Below are 17901 nucleotides of genomic sequence, written 5' to 3'. Positions count from 1 at the left end.
ATCCAGTTGGACATGTATACATAACCTTAAATGACAGCTATTTTACACAAGCCATTCTGACACCATTCTTCAAAGATGAGGTGCTAGGCTTTTGGGTTATGAGTGATTTCACTTTCTATAAGCCTGATGCTAGTCAATGTGTTCTGCAGTGCCTTTTCTTATACAGTATGATAGTCTGGTCATATTCATGCCAACCTCTTGATCCATTCAACTGGCAAAAATGAGTTTTCTTCACAACTGCTAGCATTCTTTGGAAGTGGTCATTCTGGTATACAGAACCAGGTCATTTGAAATCACAAAATTATTTGATGAGTTGAAAGAGAATGAGACTTGCCTTGAGGGTTAGGTCACCCAAAATTGAACATTTTGTCATTATTTACTCACAATTGTTCCAAACCTTTAATTCTTTATTTGTTCTGGGATTGCTTGGTAGAATATTAGCCAAGACATCCTTCAGGTATGGAGACTGAGGCTAACATATTTTCTTTGTGGAAAACATTAGGAGATGTTAGGCAGAAAAAAGTCTTTGGAACAATTTGAGCATGAGTAACTGACGCTGAATTTTACTTTTTGGGTGAACTGTCCATTTAAGGATGTACTACAGGAGTCATGACATGTTTGAACTCCCTTGTCAGATATAAAATGCAAATGGAAATTAAATGGCTGTAATTTTCCTAGTGGTCCTCGGTTTACAAATGTAAATGTGTTCAGATTAAACAGGAAACTGCACTGTAATTATTGTAATGTCTAGTGGTAAGAGCCAAACAACAAAACATGTTTTATAGTCCAAATTCTTAATGGGCTGCAATGTGCATTCATTTCATTTTCCATAATTGGTGTGTTATGTGTGTGGTGTAAATACTTTATTATCTGCATGTCTCTACAAATCAACATGGTTTATATTATAAGCATGGAAATCGGCTATATAGCCATGAATAGGCTCTTCTGCATTTGTGTTTGTTAAAGGGATAGTTCACCCAAATATTATTATTTAGTGAAACTGTTGACCGACAGTTGTTCTCCTTTGCATGTTCATGAGACTGCACGAGAGCAAGTTTATACAGCCTCCACTTGCGCAATGGGGAGTTCAAGTTATAGCTATAGAAACAACAGAACAAAACACAGCTGCATACAAACCAGAGAACCGAAATTTCTAAATACTGTATGTCTGATGAGTTTGTAGACAGAGAATAGGTTCTATTTCTATGCCCAGCCTCATTTATTTGAAACAGAGTAGGCAGGAATGTCTTTTCTCTATTCTGAACTGGTGAGCATTTGAGATCGGAAGACAGTGATACGATACCTCAGCGCAAAAATTCTTGGCCAAAATCAAGTAGTTTTAATGAGATTTAGGATTCACTATACAGTCATGAGATTGGACCGGTGCCAGTTCATAACGGGTGGGGTTTCCCACCTTGATGCCAAAAATAGAAACCAAGCGATCAACAGAATCTCCTGTCACTCATCAAGGCTGGTGAGGACAAAAACTCTGATTAATAGAAAATATACCTTTTATCATGTGTCATTTGCTGTCAAGTTAGGACATGGTGTGACTGTAGCTGCCTTCAGCCTCCTTGGTCTATCTCTCTTAGTTTGATTGAGAACTCCATTTCAAATAAATGAGGCTGGGCATAGAAATGCATCAATTCTCCATCTGCAAACTCATCAGACATATTTTGTATGTTTGGTTATCTGGTTTGTGTGCAGCTGTGTTGTGTTCTGTTTTTTTTCTATTGCTATGGTGGACCTGTTTTTAAATAAACAAAATTAGTTTTCACTTGAATGCCCCATTTTGCCAGAGGGGCTGCAGCTCTAGTACAGTCTCATGAACATGCAGAAGAGAGCAACGATCGGTCAACAGTTTCACTAAATAATATATTATATTTCGGTTTGTTTCTTACTAAACCTCATTGTATGCTTTCATAACAATCATGAGTCTTGTGGAATAATTTATTAGACTTAAGCTTGAAGAGGTGGTCACCATAAACTGCCATCGTTTGACATCACTGAGCACAACATTTCATTTTTTCACAATTTCTCCCTTTGTTCTACGAAAAAGAGATAAAGTAAAATCGAGTAAACAGTAGCTGAGTTTTCTTTTTGGGGTGAACTATCCCTTTAAAGGAATAGTTCACCCAAAAATAAAAAATCTTTCATTCTTCACTTACCCTGATGACATACCAGATGTGCATGTCTGTCTTTCTTCAGCAGAGCACAAATTAAGATCTTTAGAAAAACATTTAAGCTCTGTAGGTCCTTGTAATGTAAGTAAACTGGTGCCATCAGGTTGCTGGCTATTTGATGGTCCAAAAGACATATTTAGGCAGCATAAAAGTAACCCACATGACTCCAGTCAATTAATGTCTTCTGAAGCAAATCGATAGGTTGGTGTAAGAAACAAATTGATAATTAAAACGTTTTTATCTTTAAGTCATTGCTAGGATGGCCAGAGCTGGGATGCTGTTTGAAATGGACTAACTCTCGCGTGACGTTTGTTCCTCAGTTGTATACAAATCACGCACTTCGACTTCTCGCATGAACGCGCCATAGCGTTTATATCACTGATGCATCGAATGCTGGCAGGAAGCGATTTTTTTAAGTTAATCACGTTTTAATTATAGATTTGTTTCTTACACCAACCTATCGATTTGCTTCAGAAGACATTTATTGACTGGAGTCATGTGGATTACTTTTATGCTGCCTAAATATGCCTTTTGGACCGTTCAACAGCCAGTAGCCTGATGGCACCCATTTACTTACATTATAAGGACCTACATAGCATCAACATTTTTCTAAAAATCTTAATTTGTTTTCTGCTGAAGAAAGACAGTCATACACATCTGGGATGGCATCAGGATATGTGAATAATGAGAGAATTTTCATTTTTGGGTGAACTATTCCTTTACTGTACTTTATGAATAATTATTTATGTGTATGTTACTGTGTTCCTGTAACAGTGCCTTTCAGGGAGACCCCCTCATACTCGTTTCGGCGGCATGCGGTCTGTGTATCCCCTCGTCGCTCTCTGATGCGGTCAGCCAGTGATAACGCTCTGGATGAGAGTTTGCCGGCCCCCTCTCCTGCCCCCTCCCTACGGAGCCTGCCCCCCTCGAGCCCGACGATAACACACCCACCCTGCGCAGCCCCCAGTCTGCTCACACACACACACGGAGCCTCAGGAGACACACCCGTGGTCATCTCAGGTGTGCAGTTGTCTGTGATTTGAGGGATAGTTCACACAAAAATGAACATTCTATCATCATTTACTCACCCTTATGTTGTTGCAAACAAGTATGACCTACTCTCTTCCATGGAACACAAAAAGTGGATGTTAAGCAGAATGTTACTGTAGCAAGAGTAACCATTTTGTAGTGACTTGAATTTGGAGAAAACTAATTACCGAATTTTCAATTTTTGGTGAACTATCTCTTTAACAGAACAGCATTAAGGTAAAGCAAAATGAATTTTATTACTTGACTTTGAAGTTTCAAATTGGCCTGAAAGCTAGTGGTTTTCTGCTTTCTGCAGCCCTGGCAGTCCTGTTCAAAGAGAGCCCAGTCCTCCTGCTGTGTCCCGAGGGCCAAAGCGGCGTCTGTACAGCGCGGTGCCCGGCCGAACCTTCATCGCCGTCAGCTCCCACTCGCCACAGGGCGAGGGTGAGATCACGCTGAACCGTGGAGAGAGGGTCAAAGGTCAGTAAGTTAACCTTTCACCCAAAATGATAACAAAAATCGAATTGTGTTTCTTTTATTATAATAAGAGCTGTCAATAAAAAGAAATGTATCGAATCAATTACATAATATGACAATTAATTAATAACAATTAATAGCATACATCAATATTTGCAAAAAAATAAATAAAAACAAAAATAAAGTTAATTCAATATATAATAATAGGGTTGCCATCCATTCAGGATTTTCCAGGATAGTCCCGGATTTTGTCCGTCTGTTCTGGAAAAATTGAATTCCATTCCAGGATGCACAATGTCCCGAAATTTGAATATTATCATGCAATGTGAGAAAGGTTACCAGTTTTACTCTGTACAAGGGACAACACCGGTGTTAAATTTTATATTTTAAATAATTTATATTTCAGTGACTATTGTCATCATTATAATTATTATGTTTACATTTAGAATTGTTTTTATATCTTAATATGTATTAGTAATTTTCCAACATTGTCACAGACGGATACTTGCCTGATGGTAAATGGAAAGGGTGTTATGTGTTTTTGTTTTTTTACCACTTCGTTATATTAACAACCCACAATAATTATAATTTGCCTGGACAACGAAATACCTGACCAGTTACCCTTGATGGAGATAATGCACAGATGAAGTTGGTTTGTTGCCAAAGAGATGTTGCCCTTCGCAAATGTTTAAAAGCCATCTTTCAAAAAGTTTAACAACACACATTTTAATTGCACTTCAGTTGTTTTAGTTTCATTTGAAATTTTTGTTAAAATAAATAAAAAATAAAGTTAAAAGTTTGAAATCAAGCTGCCTTGCGTTATTGTGTAGTCTATTGCTTAATGAAAATTACACAATAGTACCACCTAGCAACCAACCAGCAGTAATACCGTTAGTCGGTTTGAACGTGAACACCGCACCGGTATAAAAATTATGATACCGTGGCAAGTCTAATTCACATTTCGCCCGAAACTTTGTAGGATGTTATGGGCAGAAGAGTCAACAATTCTTCTGAATGACTTAAATACAGAATCTACACTGACATCCTCCTGAGCAATAAAGATATTCGGACTGGTACCGGCCAGTCTGAATTTCTGGCATCTGGCAAATCTGGTCTTAAATACAAAGGGCAGATCTGTCCGAACACACTCCTAGTAATACCCCCACAAATGTCACACACATCCCAAGAGATAGATAAAGAATATTTGGCATGGAAACCAGTGAAATCACAGAACAAAGACATTCCAAGGTTCTTCAATATAACCAAATCTCTACACTGAAAATTATTATACTGATCATGAGGCACGTTTTCAGCTCACCAGCTCACATGAAGCTTAATTCATTAACATTTGACATGGACATTGGACTTTTCTTATTTTACTTCAATCCAAATACACAGCCATGTGTAGGATTGTATTAAAAATATAGACAAAGGCATTCTATACAAATGATAACCCTGTAGTATGTTTCTTATAACGTGTTATCCATATTGAAAAACCAATGAATTAACCATTATGATTTTTAATCAGGTATTTTCATGTCTTGTAACTAAAACGTTGAATATTCATTAATGTATGTAATGTTTCACATGTAAGTGCTTGCCCGTTTTTGTAGAGATGTCTCTTGCACCGATTTCATTAAATAAAAGTATGTTCACACCTTAAATTAATTATCTTGAGGGGAACACAGAAAGGACCATGTGACCCAGCAAAAGACACTTCTTATCGGAACAAGACACCTTTGGGGTGTGGCCAACCTCAACTCAACAAAACCTCCCCACCTAGTATGAACCTTCTCTCTTTGTTCTTGGATCTTGCTCTGCTCTTTAGCCCTTCTTCGGCTGGCTTCACTTCAGCACCCCTCTGCCCAGGTTCTGCATAATGTAGACATCAATAAATCTTGGAATGCAAATTTCCGAGGCTCTTCTTGGCACTACGACACACACACGATACGGAAAGTGTCCACGATCTTGGCAGATGTCCAAAACATCAACGGAACTACCAGAACTTTCTACGGACCCAGCCAAAGAACCAAAGCAATGATAGCAAAAACAACGCAATGCATGCACACAAGACTTTTGCTAGAGAGTGCTGGTGTTTTATTTAAATATTTGGGTTACCCAAGTGCAAATTAGGGTATACTAAATTAAGTATCGATGGTCAGGGCATGGCATATAGACTTCATAATTTTCTATATACACTTCAATTTTCTCTGTTACAGATCATTTCCATTTACCTTCTGTAACAGTTCACTCACCAACCTGGTTTTATGTTTGACTATGTGTGTTAGTTTGATGTTGTAGATTAGAAATAAATTCTTGTTTGTATTCAAAGAGGATTTATTATCTCATCAATTGATTCTTAAAGGTCTATGCTCCTTGTTCAAACAATATTTCAACATATTTGTGATATTATTTTTGATGGCCATGAGAATAGTATTACTCTAATCAGTTAACAGAAGTGAGTCATATCAACTCAGCGAGGCTGAGTGACCAGACATACACCTTAATTCTTTCAATTTCCCCAGAATTAATCATAATTACCTTCTTAAGCTAAAATTCCTTATTATTTGTGAGCAGATACAATGAGCCTATTGTATTACATATTTAATGGTGGAGAAATTAATTCAGATTTCTAATCTGATCATTTGTCATTCATCCATCATATAATGGTGGTCTAATTTACATATAAAATCCTACACTTTGTAGTGTGTACTTGGCCAAGAGAAGCCCAAACTACGTGCATGCTCTAGAAATACAGTAGGATAGAGCACAGTGCATTACACAAGTGGTTTTGTGATGGCTCCAGGCAACACTCACATGCAAACCAGGCTTGAAACACGTGTGTCGGATGAGAGGAGGAAGCATATTTAACGCATATAAAGCTTGAATGCCAGATTTATATAATTAAATTCTCAAGAAAACTACCGCAATATCCAACAAATACTTACACTTAACTCCCGCTTCATTTCCACTCAAACACCTGCAATTCCGATTCTGAATAAAAACATTCGAGGCTATAGCAATGCCCTAGCAATGCCCCTGCCTGGTTGCTGCAGTCTGTGACATCAGGACTGAAACTTCATGCTGTATGGATGAAGCAATTTTCCAAATTGAAATTGTTCATGTGTGTCTCCACTAGTGCTGAGCATAGGTGAGGGAGGATTCTGGGAAGGCTCAGTTAAAGGACGAACCGGTTGGTTTCCTGCTCACTGTGTAGAGGAGGTCCAGATGAGACAGTATGACCCACGACTTGGTCAGTGTATGGTACAAACACCACATAAAACACACTCACATACAGGTAAGTCATACTCTGTAATATCTATACTTAATGTGTATTGATGTGGTCACACATCTGTTTCTCAGAGACGAGAGAAGATCGTACTAAGAGACTTTTCAGGCACTACACTGTTGGCTCCTATGACAACTATACCTCGTACAGGTACACACTCCCTCTCCTTTCTTACCTCCATCGCGTTATTTTTTTGCATTATTTGTATTATATACTGTGCAGTAGTATGCAAGATTACCAGTAATAAGCACCTTCCACAAATGGGGTACAAAATAAGGTCTGAAACTTTCAGAAAAATTACCCTTTCCCCTTTTCAACAAATGGTCTGTGAGAGATGATGCTTTCAGAAAATGTTTATTGCCAACCTCAGGCGGTAAACATACAGTCAAAGTTTTTAAATGTATGAACATAAAAGAAAAGTAATAATTAATTTTAAGGAAACAAATTTCCTTAAAACCACTCCAAAAGGCGTAGTGGGCTAAGCGCATACCACCACCATTGTGTCCTTGAGCAAGGCACTTAACTCCAGGTTGCTCTGGGGGGATTGTCCCTGTAATAAGTGCTCTGTAAGTCGCTTTGGATAAAAGCGTCTGCCAAATGCATAAATGTAAATGTAAATTTAGCTCGAAGGTAATGTTAACATGCAAAGCAGAATAACTAAAATGGTCTATGCAATTTGATGACTAATATAATTTAATGTCTAAATACTGCTGCAATGTCTTACAACAAACTGAAAGTACAGTATGCAGCAATGGGAAGAATTTTGGCAATGCAGCACATGCGACAATGCAATGCAGTAATTATTGATTTCTGTAAATTCACAGTGATTATGTTATAGAAGAAAAAAGTGCAACGTTGCAGAAAAGAGATAGCGAAGGATTTGGCTTCGTGCTTCGGGGAGCTAAAGGTACAAACACACACACACACACACACACACACACACACACACACACACACACACACACACACACACAGGTGAGAAGAAAGAGAATTCAGATACACACAAATGTAGTAATTCCATGCTCTCTCTTATCAGCTGAGACACCCATTGAAGAGTTTACACCTACTCCTGCGTTTCCTGCCCTGCAATACCTGGAGTCAGTGGATCTGGAGGGAGTGGCATGGAGGGCAGGATTAAGGACTGGAGATTTCCTCATAGAGGTGAAGAACTTTTGACAGCATTTTGACCCTGCAAAAAAATGAACCTTGGAGTTTTGTGCACTAAAGTGTAAGAATTAGTGCTTACATTTAACATACATTCACTCCTGTTTAAATTGGACCACTTCTTGACAGTCAATTCAATGTGAAAATTACCACCTTAATACAGAGAATACCATGGTATAACATCACTGTAGTTTCAAAAACATGTTATTACTATAGTTGTTCCATGGTACATTTTTATTGTAACACTATGGTGCTTTTGAAAGATCACTATGGTTGATCTTTGAAAGTAGGGACAGTATGGAAAATGCAAAAAAAAAAAAAGAGAGAGAGAGAGAGAGAGAGAGAGAGAGAGAGAGAGAGAGAGGAAAGAGTGATTTGTAAATTCAATTCACCCTGTGCTATATTAACACTGATAACAGCTTGGATGGTCTTTTTCCTCTATGGCCTGAAAAACACCACAGCTTTTTTTTCCAAAGAAAAATTTAAATATGGACTCATATTTCACCACAAAACACAATTCCAATGTTCTATTTTGCATACATCGTAGATGAGCCCGAGCCCAGAGAAGTCGGTGCTTCTGGACAGTGTTGATGTATGGCTTCTGCTTTTTGTAAAGCCTTAACTTGCATCTGTGGATTAATTAACAAATTAATGTTACACTTATATAGTGCTTTTCTGACACTACACTCAAAGCACTTTACATAGTGAACAGCGGGTTTTCCTCAACCACCACCAACATGCAGCATCAAACTATTAGTGGACAGGAGAGAGTAGAGGGATAGAACCAATTCATGGATGGGGACTATTAGGAGACCTTGACTGATAAGGGCCAATGGGTGGAATTTGGCTAGGACACCAGAGGTAAACCCTTACTCTTTACAAGAAGTGCCCTGGGATTTTTTTTAATGACCACAGAGAATCAGGACCTCGGTAAGGTGGTGGCTTTTTACAGTATAGTGTTCCGGTCACTAAACTGGAGCATTAGGACCCACACAGACTGCAGGGTGGGCACTCCCTGCTAGCCTCACTAACACCTCTTCCAGCAGTAACCTAAGTTTTTCCCAGGAGGTCTTTCTATCCAGGTACTGACCAGGCTCAACCCTGTTTAGTTTTAGCAGGCAACCAGTGATATGGCTTCTGACCATGGATGCTTCTGGATGCAGCTGCGAATGTTGTTGACTGACAAAGGTTTAAAGAAGTATTCCCAAGCCCATCTCATGGCATTCATTACTGACGAATTATGGTTTTTAATAAAGTTATGTCTAAAGAATCGGAGATCACACGCATTCAGAAGTAGTTTTCATCTTGCCCTTTACGCACCGAGATTTGACCGGATTCCTTCAATCTTTTAACTATATTGTGCACTGTAGAAGTTGAAATTGCACAGCACAGGGTGAAAATAATTTACAAATCACTACATTTTGTTTTATTAGCATTTTCCATATTTTCCCAATTGGGGTTGTACAATGACATTAATGATCAGATTATCTTTCTTTCCTTATTTCTCTCTCTCAGGTGAATGGGGTGAGTGTTGTAAAGGTGGGACACAGGCAGGTGGTGTCTCTGATTCGGCAGGGTGGGAGTCGGCTTGTAATGAAGGTGGTGTCTGTCACGCGCAAACCTGACACAGGAGATGTCATCCGCAAGAAAGGTTCTATCCTAAATTTGTTCCATGCAAACACATGCATTGGCCTTTTTGTATGATTTGACATGCAAAACACTTGTTAGATAATATTCCATTTTCTGTCACTTTTAATAATTAATTAGCCCCCCCACCTCCCAAGAGGGACCCAAGCACCAGCCTGACTCTGCGTTCCAAAAGCATGACCGCAGAACTGGAGGAGCTTGGTAAGACCCATGTTGACATATGCTCACACATGCTTTGTTATGTCTGATAAATCAAGTTAAAATAGATGTCTCATTATCACCATAGGGTATTGCACAAATCCCTATTTCCAGGAACACTGGTAGAGAAAAGCTATTACTGTTGTTGTTTTTTTGCCATGGGAATGATATCCCTGTTGGAAAGACAGACTAAGACCAACCTGAATTTCCAAGCTTTTCTAAGTTGTTTCTGGATTTTCTAAGCTAATTTAGTGCATTTGCAAAGCTGATTAATGCTGATTATTATTGGTTTGAAATATAGTCAAGAATGTCTTTAAATTAGAATGTTTCAAAATTGTATCATACACATACATTCCATTTAATCTGTGAGGAACAATCAGGAACTATAGATTTGTCCTTCTTGTCCACAAGCGTCAAGGAGAAGGAGGGGAGGTAAGACATGACATCATCAACGTGAGACTGATTCTATATGCTGATTGGCATGGAATGTCATGAATAGTTTTATCCAACCTTGTTTTTTAGCTTGTGTTGTTACCTGTGATTGTGAATAATTGTAAAGTGTAAGTGTATGTGTTTGTTGTCTTTTTTAAATCATATGCCATATATGTACGCCTATACCTGTTGTGGATTGTGAAACTTGATGAGCTGTTGTGTTTGTGTCTAGTGATGTATTTGTGATTGTATATTTGTTCTTTCTTTCTTTTCCTTAAAACTGTGCAGATTACACATATGGGATTTAGGGAAGATCTGTGTTTTTATTTTCTGGTCTTCTGTGATTTGATAAAAAACTTTCCTGACCAGTATTCTAAGTGTATCTCTGTGTGTATCCCTCACAGAGAAGTTGGAAGACATGTTAAGTTCGCCAAAAGAATCTGTTGTAGTGATGAGGCCTCGCCCCCCAGATGACCCAAGAGCAGCCACTGTTAAGCAGAGGCCAACGAGTCGCCGCATCACACAGGCTGAGATCAGTGTGAGTCTGATGCACATAACACACCACATTCAATATGCCTTAAAAGGACAGTTCACTCAAAAATTAAGATTGTGCTATTTTTATGCACCCTCATTATTTTTTAAACCCAAATGACTTCGCAAAAAGATGTTTGTCACATCAACTCAGTCACATCACTTTCATTGTATGGACAAAAGATGCAAGGGAAGAGAATAGTGACTGAGGCTGACATTCTGATTAACATCTCTTTTTGTTGTTCCATGGAAGTCAGTCAGTCATACGGGTTTGGAACAGCATCACAGAGAGTAATTGCTGTATTTATCACTTTGCATATTGTGCAATTTGGAAAAAGAATCTTCTAAAGCAAAATTAAGTAATAAATAAGGGAACAAGACATTTATTGCCCTACATAGCAAGTACATTATGACATAATATGCATTGTATGCGACAGATGGTGTACATCACCATTGTAGTACAGTAACCAAAGTGTGTCAGCCAGCCAATATGGCTGCTGATTAGCTTCTGTTTATAATCCATATTGTCCTGGGATAAATAAGACAACTGAATCTGAATTGAATCCATTCCATTGAACTGGGTGGGATGGATCATGTAGCATGGTATGAAATTTGATAAGACTGCATTTCTGTTTATTTCTTTGATAGCTGATTAATAAGTAACAGTGATTAGTTTTGTTCTGACAACTACTGAATTGTGGCCAATTTTTGACCATGCATTGTTTTATATATACGTGTGTGTGTCTGTATAGTCTTTGTTAGAGAGGCAGGGTTTGCCAGCAAATGTAGGAGTGTCTTTAGCTGTGGACAAAAGTCACATACAGCTGCCTCGGGGAATGTCAAGAACAAAGTCATTTGGTAAATCCATGCAAATACATCCATACACAAATATAACACATTTTCACAAGCAACTCACAATCTCTCCTTATTTATGAGCACACACCAGTGCAACACCAACTTAGACCCATTCAAATAAAATGATCCGCTTGCATCAGAATATCAGGGTTCCCCATTGTGTTTTTCAGGCCTGGGAAAGCCATGGAAATTAATTAAATCTCAAAAGTCATGGAAATGTTGAAAGTGGATATACATTTTTGTAATTTTCTCTGCTCTAAAATATTTCATGAGCTAAATGTTATTCCATTGTAGACAGAAAAACACTTACAAGCCATATTGATATCCAATTTGTTAGTTACAGTGTAGTCCTTTTGAGGCAGATCTTTTCCATGAATTAGTTAAAATGGTATACAAACCTGTTTTTGTGATTCATTAGCAAATCAGTCTTAATCAAAATAATTTTTAAAACTCTGTATCCAGAAATCACAAATGCCTGGGAAGGTCATGGAAAAAGGGTGGGAACCCTGGAAAATTAACATTTTTTATTAGGAGTTCCTATCTTTGCTCACAAAAAAGTTAACATTTTTGTGGATTGTTTTACAGGTGCACCAGAGGATGATAGAATCTCTGCCCTGATCGGAGAGCATCGCTTCCCTAGAAGCTCTTCAATGACCGACAGCTTCAGACAAGACAGTATCCCACCCCCTCCACAGCAAGCTCCTCCACCACCTCCAACTCCCTATTTCCTTGATTCAGGACCACCTCCTTCCTTCCTCCCTCCCCCTCCCCCCTCTCGCGCTGCCAATCAGAGCCGTTCGAGCTTCCGTCCGGGCGGAGCCCAAGCTCCATGGCCCGGTCATGACAGACCGCCAGCGAAAAACACGCTCCATGATAATTCTTCAGGACACCTCCCATTTGCCAGTGGAGCCAGCCCCTATTGCAAGACCGCAAACGCCTACCTCTGGAGCTGCCCCTCCTGAACGCGGTCGTAGGCGTGGCCCACAAGTAGAGAATCCGTATGCTAACGTTGGCCGTCTAAGTGCAGTCTATATTCCAACCAAGCCTCAGCGGAGAAAGAGCCCACTAGTCAAGCAAGGACAAGTTGAGGAGGGTTCTATTGCTCAGTCTAGCAGAGACCCCTCTCCATTGGGCGGGTTGCGTATTCCACACAGCAGCCGAGCAGAGCAGTTCCAACAGCAGGTTCTCTCAGAGCGAGCCAGGATCATGCCTCCTGGGGCCCGCCGAAGAACTAGTGTTTTCTTGTCTGTAGAAGGGGGAGCAACAGAGCCGCAAACCACTCCATTACTGTCGCAGTCCCACTCTGTGGACGAGTTAGCGGAGTTGCCTCCACCAGCTCCAATGCTCTCCCCTGGCCCACCACCAGGGGGCACCACTTTTATACACCCTCTAACAGGTAAGCCACTGGATCCTTAGCTCAATACTATCACTTTGAATTTTTTGTACAGCAAATGTTAAAGCAGAGAGGGATGCCGTAAACCTCATCAAATATAGAAGCAGTGGCATAGAAGGAAGTGTGCTGCTTATAATATATAAACAGCTGTTGTGCTCATGGGGACCTGATTTTGATTTAAGCCTGATCATACACTTATCCCATTCTCCCTCTCTTTTTCTCTGCTTTCCAGTCAGTTCTCCACTGTCCTATCTAATAAAAGGCAAAAAATAAAAAAAACAGTACAATAATAATATTAACACAATAAAAAGTTGTGTTTGTGATTTTTGCTTAATTGTTTAAACAAAAAGTAAAAAAGATGTTAAAACACTTAAATAAAAAAATAAACCCTTATTGTTTTCTCTGATATAAAATATCTATAAAAATATAAATCTAATATAAAATTAAATATCTAGTAAGATTAATTAATACAATAATTATTAATAATTATCTATATTAAAATATTAAGCTTTATAAAAAGCTTAATATTTGAGGTTACACAATCTAATAGTACTAACAGTAATTAAATTATACTTAAAGGATAGTTCACCCAAAAATGTTAATGTGTTGCCCCATGTGTTCCATTTTAATGTGTTGCCCATAATGACTTTCTTACTCCCATATTCAACAAAGCATTTAAAATGAATACAGAGATTTTTGTGCTATTAAAATCCTATTTTAACCACAACTTTTATATGCCCTTTAACAGGTCGACCACTGGATCCTTCATCACCACTAGCGCTTGCACTTGCTGCACGAGAACGAGCTCTTAGCGGCCGAAATACACCCACTCCCACACCCACACCATCTCCAACACCTTCTCCCACTCAAGGCAGAGCCGTGGAGAGGCCCGAGACAGAGGGAGGGGCAACACCACCTGCTCCTCTTGTGGCTCCTCCTATTAATTCATGGAGAGAGGAACCTGTAAGCATCACAGAAACAGCTAGCCAAGTGACTAGCGGTAGCCCTGGGTCTGGACGAAGCCTGGAGGAAGCCAGTGTGCAATCTGCATTAATGGATACAGAGCATACTCAACCAGCAGTCCCACCCACTTTGCCCTCCCCTGCCCCCACCCTCTCAAATCTGACTGCTCGAAGTCTGACTATGAGCTCAGAGGAGGAGGCGGAGCCCTACACAGTGACCCTGCCTCCTGCACTGCTTTCGTCAAGTGATGAGGAAACAAGGGAGGAGCTTCGTAAGATAGGCCTTGTACCTCCCCCTCAACCCTTCTCCAATGGCCTTCTAATTAAAGAAACACCCAAAGCCACTATAAGCATTTCACCTAGTGGATCACGGCCATCCATCGCCAAGACCTCCTCTGGAAAAGCAAGTGATTCAATGGCAGACTCTGGGGTTGAAGACCCCCATATGGAGACCACTAGTACTGTTTCAACAGTCTCCAGCATGTCCACTTTGTCATCAGAGAGCACAGACTCCACCCAAGCAAGCAAACCACGTTGTGGGGTTGGGCGTGGTCGCCCCGCCCATCTCAGGGACCCACTGCTTAAACAGTCATCAGATAGTGAGCTGCTTCCACATCCACCCAGCACAGGCCCCACTCGCCCACGCTACCTATTCCAAAGACGCTCTAAACTCTGGGGAGAGGAGCCCAAGTCACAGGTGGGTGGGGCCGATGAAAGTCGGCCTGCAGCTATGGGTGCAGAGTTACTAAGCAAAGATACTCTTTCACTGGGGGAGGAGCCACCAATGGGAGCGCCACTTGACCCTGGCAGGAGGTCGCCTGTGGGAGGGGCCAGGTAAGAACAACCTGTTGCAAATTGTAACATTTAAAGCTGATGTGTGTAATTTTATGTTGAAAATTCTCGCATCCCAGCTTAATATGCAGTCAACTATAAGTAAGCCATTTGTTGGTTGATTGTATTTAAAAGTGTAACATTTGCTGTCAGAATATTCCTCTGTTTCTTTATACAGTCAAAATGGTGGGAGTTTAGGGAAGTACCATCTGTTTTTACAACAAATGAAAGACAGAGAGAGATTTTCTGGAATCAGTTTGAAAACAGTGATTATTATGCTGGCTTGAAAAAGCCAACATTTTGTTACTCTACAGACATGGTTAATGTTTTTTTCAAAATTCCTAAACAAAGACCAAAATGATCAATTGTAACTCCTGCACAGTCTTTCAGACTATAATGTAATAGTTCACCATGTCTTTTCTAACTGATTATCTGACAGTTAAAAAAAGAAGTACACTGAATGCGTTAAAGCAAACGTTCTAAACCATTTATTTGTCTTGTTGGCAGGCGTAGCGCCAGCGCGTGCAGCGCAAAATGGAACAGAATCTATTTGCGTTTAACGCTTCTCGCCGCTCTCGTCCAGTGTATACATGGTGTCAATCTCTCCAAGTTAGCTGTCTGTTTGTCTTACTGTAATGTCTGTATAACTAGTACTGTAAAATTGTTTAAACTTTCAGAAGGCTTTGTCAAGTCAACATTAACGTTTGTCTTGATAAACTTAACCCATCTAGTTATTTTTGCAATTCCATTTGGTGACATTAGAGGTACAGAAATTACACGCTTCAGCTTTAAACAAATGAACTTCAGCACAAAATCACATTTTGCACACCTGCATGAACCACAGCTTATTCAGTATCTTTTAGCAATATACCAATTTGACTGGACACCCTCATCACACACCTGGTTACACTGCCTTTCTGTAACACACCTGTGTGTGTCTGTATGTCCTTGCAGATGTGAGGAGAATGGAGAAGAGAGTAAATCGTAGGTTTTTAGCTCTGTGGGTAAAAACAACTCCTTGTTTAACTAACTTTCACTAAAACCCCTTACTGCAGCCATTAATCAAGCTGTAAATGCTATGGTGGGCTTGTTTTGAAGGCTTACGGTAGTTCATTATACAGTAATTCATTCTAATTGAGGCATTTCAGCTTCTTTTCTGTCTTTGCAGAAGGAAACTGGAAATATCAGTGTACCCACTAAGGGCAATCAAATTGTTTTTTAAAAAACAGCTAGGGAAAAAAAATTGCTTTTTTAAATTTCAAATAAGGGACAATTATGCAGTCAGACACATATTCCATTTATCATGATAGCCATTGGTTTTTGGGATGTTAATAGCATCTTTTTTATGTTTATTGCCTTTTTGGACATTTTCAAAATGCATACCAAAAGCCTTGAGTGGAAATACACTGTGATATACTAATGCAATCTTTTCAAGCAAACCTTGTTCCTTTCTATAATCTATATGTTAACCGCTCTAACTGTCCATTAACTGGATCAGAATCTCACTGCATGCTGTGCACTATTGGAATTCACAAATCTGAAAACTCTTTAATACATTGCTTTTGCTTCCTCTACACTGACCTCTTTTATGTTTATGTCTTTCCTTTCGGTGTTACTTTTTCTCTCAGACTCTTTAGTAGTTTAGGAGAGCTTCACACCATCTCTCAGAGGAGTTATGGCACCACCTTCACGATCCGGCCTGGTAACCGATACCCAGTAACCCGCAGGACTCCAAGCCCTGGAGCCACTCCAGAACGGAGTGAACCGTTGGGCCCTGTTCGCACTTTTGGCCCTCATCACCACCATCACACCATCCTCAAGTCCTCCAGCCTAAGCTTGCCCCAGGAGCCCAAGGAAGTGCGTTTTGTCATGAGGAGTGCCAGCGCTCGAGCCCGCAGCCGCTCTCCATCCCCCTCCCCTTGCGCTTCCCCCTGCCCATCACCGGTACTTGGAGCCCCTCTCCTGGCCCTCCGACCATTCAGACAGCGCCCACTAGCACTGTGGAGTAAGTATGACGTGGGAGAGTGGCTCGAGAGTGTGGGACTAGGGGAGCATCGCACACGCTTTTTGGAACATGAGATTGAAGGCGCCCATCTGCCTGCCCTCACCAAGGACGATCTGGCAGAGTTAGGAGTGACGCGTGTGGGACACCGAATGAATATCGAACGAGCACTAAAGCAGCTGCTAGACAGTTGAGGAGAGCAGAAATTGAGAAAATAGTTAAAAATGTCATCACAATCATTTAAATTTTTACAATTAAATTCCAATTATCCCTACGTTTTATACTACAGTGTCCAGTGCACACAATCTTGTGTAAACCTAACTCCAAGCCATATTTTTTTTTTTTTACCATACGTTAACTACTGAAACATATGGTGGGGTCAGTAGTCCACACTGAAAATCTGTATTTCAAAATCTAATTTAACTAGAACATTTTTTAGGGTTATTCCATGTAAAATCAGCCACAATTCAGAAATTTCCCTGAAATGTTTAAATTGCTAATACTTTTTCTGAAGAAAGGTAAACATAAATGATGATGAAAGACAAAATATTTAATACCATGGATCAATATTTACTAAGTAATCCATTATTTTGTTTAGGGTGGGTGTGGGGGTCAAAATTTTACTTTTCGCCTAATTATTCGAGTAAAACTACAGGTCAAAAACATAACCTAAGAAAGGTGGCAATGGCAGAGATGGATAGGTCTATAACTAAACTCAGTTGACTTCAGCAGTCTTTGTTGAATTATATGGCAATGGTGTGAGTCCAAAAAAACATTAAAAGATTTTAAATTGAAAAATTGAGTGCCTGTAACTCCAGAATTATTCAATAATATCTTAATATCCTTTTAAATCCTTGTTCAGAACAAAATGTCCTTGTTGTAGGAATTTTTAAGGCCCTTTTTTGTTA

The 17901-nt window shown here is 39.7% G+C and overlaps 1 protein-coding gene across 1 annotated transcript in view; it reads left to right on the top strand.

The window, feature by feature from the left end:
- LOC127638704 (SH3 and multiple ankyrin repeat domains protein 3-like) overlaps positions 1–17561 on the top strand; it is a 32764-nt gene extending 15203 nt beyond the window's left edge. The window contains 17 exon segments of the mRNA XM_052120344.1: positions 2958–3107; positions 3110–3203; positions 3529–3692; positions 6829–6942; positions 7053–7128; positions 7803–7885; positions 8015–8139; positions 9658–9793; positions 9910–9990; positions 10399–10419; positions 10824–10957; positions 11703–11808; positions 12391–12619; positions 12621–13201; positions 13947–14994; positions 15946–15975; positions 16620–17561. Coding sequence (XP_051976304.1) covers positions 2958–3107; positions 3110–3203; positions 3529–3692; positions 6829–6942; positions 7053–7128; positions 7803–7885; positions 8015–8139; positions 9658–9793; positions 9910–9990; positions 10399–10419; positions 10824–10957; positions 11703–11808; positions 12391–12619; positions 12621–13201; positions 13947–14994; positions 15946–15975; positions 16620–17187 — 3740 coding nt within the window. The 3' untranslated portion in view covers positions 17188–17561.
- The last annotated feature ends 340 nt before the right edge of the window (positions 17562–17901 follow it).

Source organism: Xyrauchen texanus, chromosome 47, assembly GCF_025860055.1.
Source record: "Xyrauchen texanus isolate HMW12.3.18 chromosome 47, RBS_HiC_50CHRs, whole genome shotgun sequence".
In the NCBI taxonomy this organism is placed as follows: domain Eukaryota; kingdom Metazoa; phylum Chordata; class Actinopteri; order Cypriniformes; family Catostomidae; genus Xyrauchen; species Xyrauchen texanus.
This window is presented reverse-complemented; position numbering and strand designations above follow the sequence as displayed.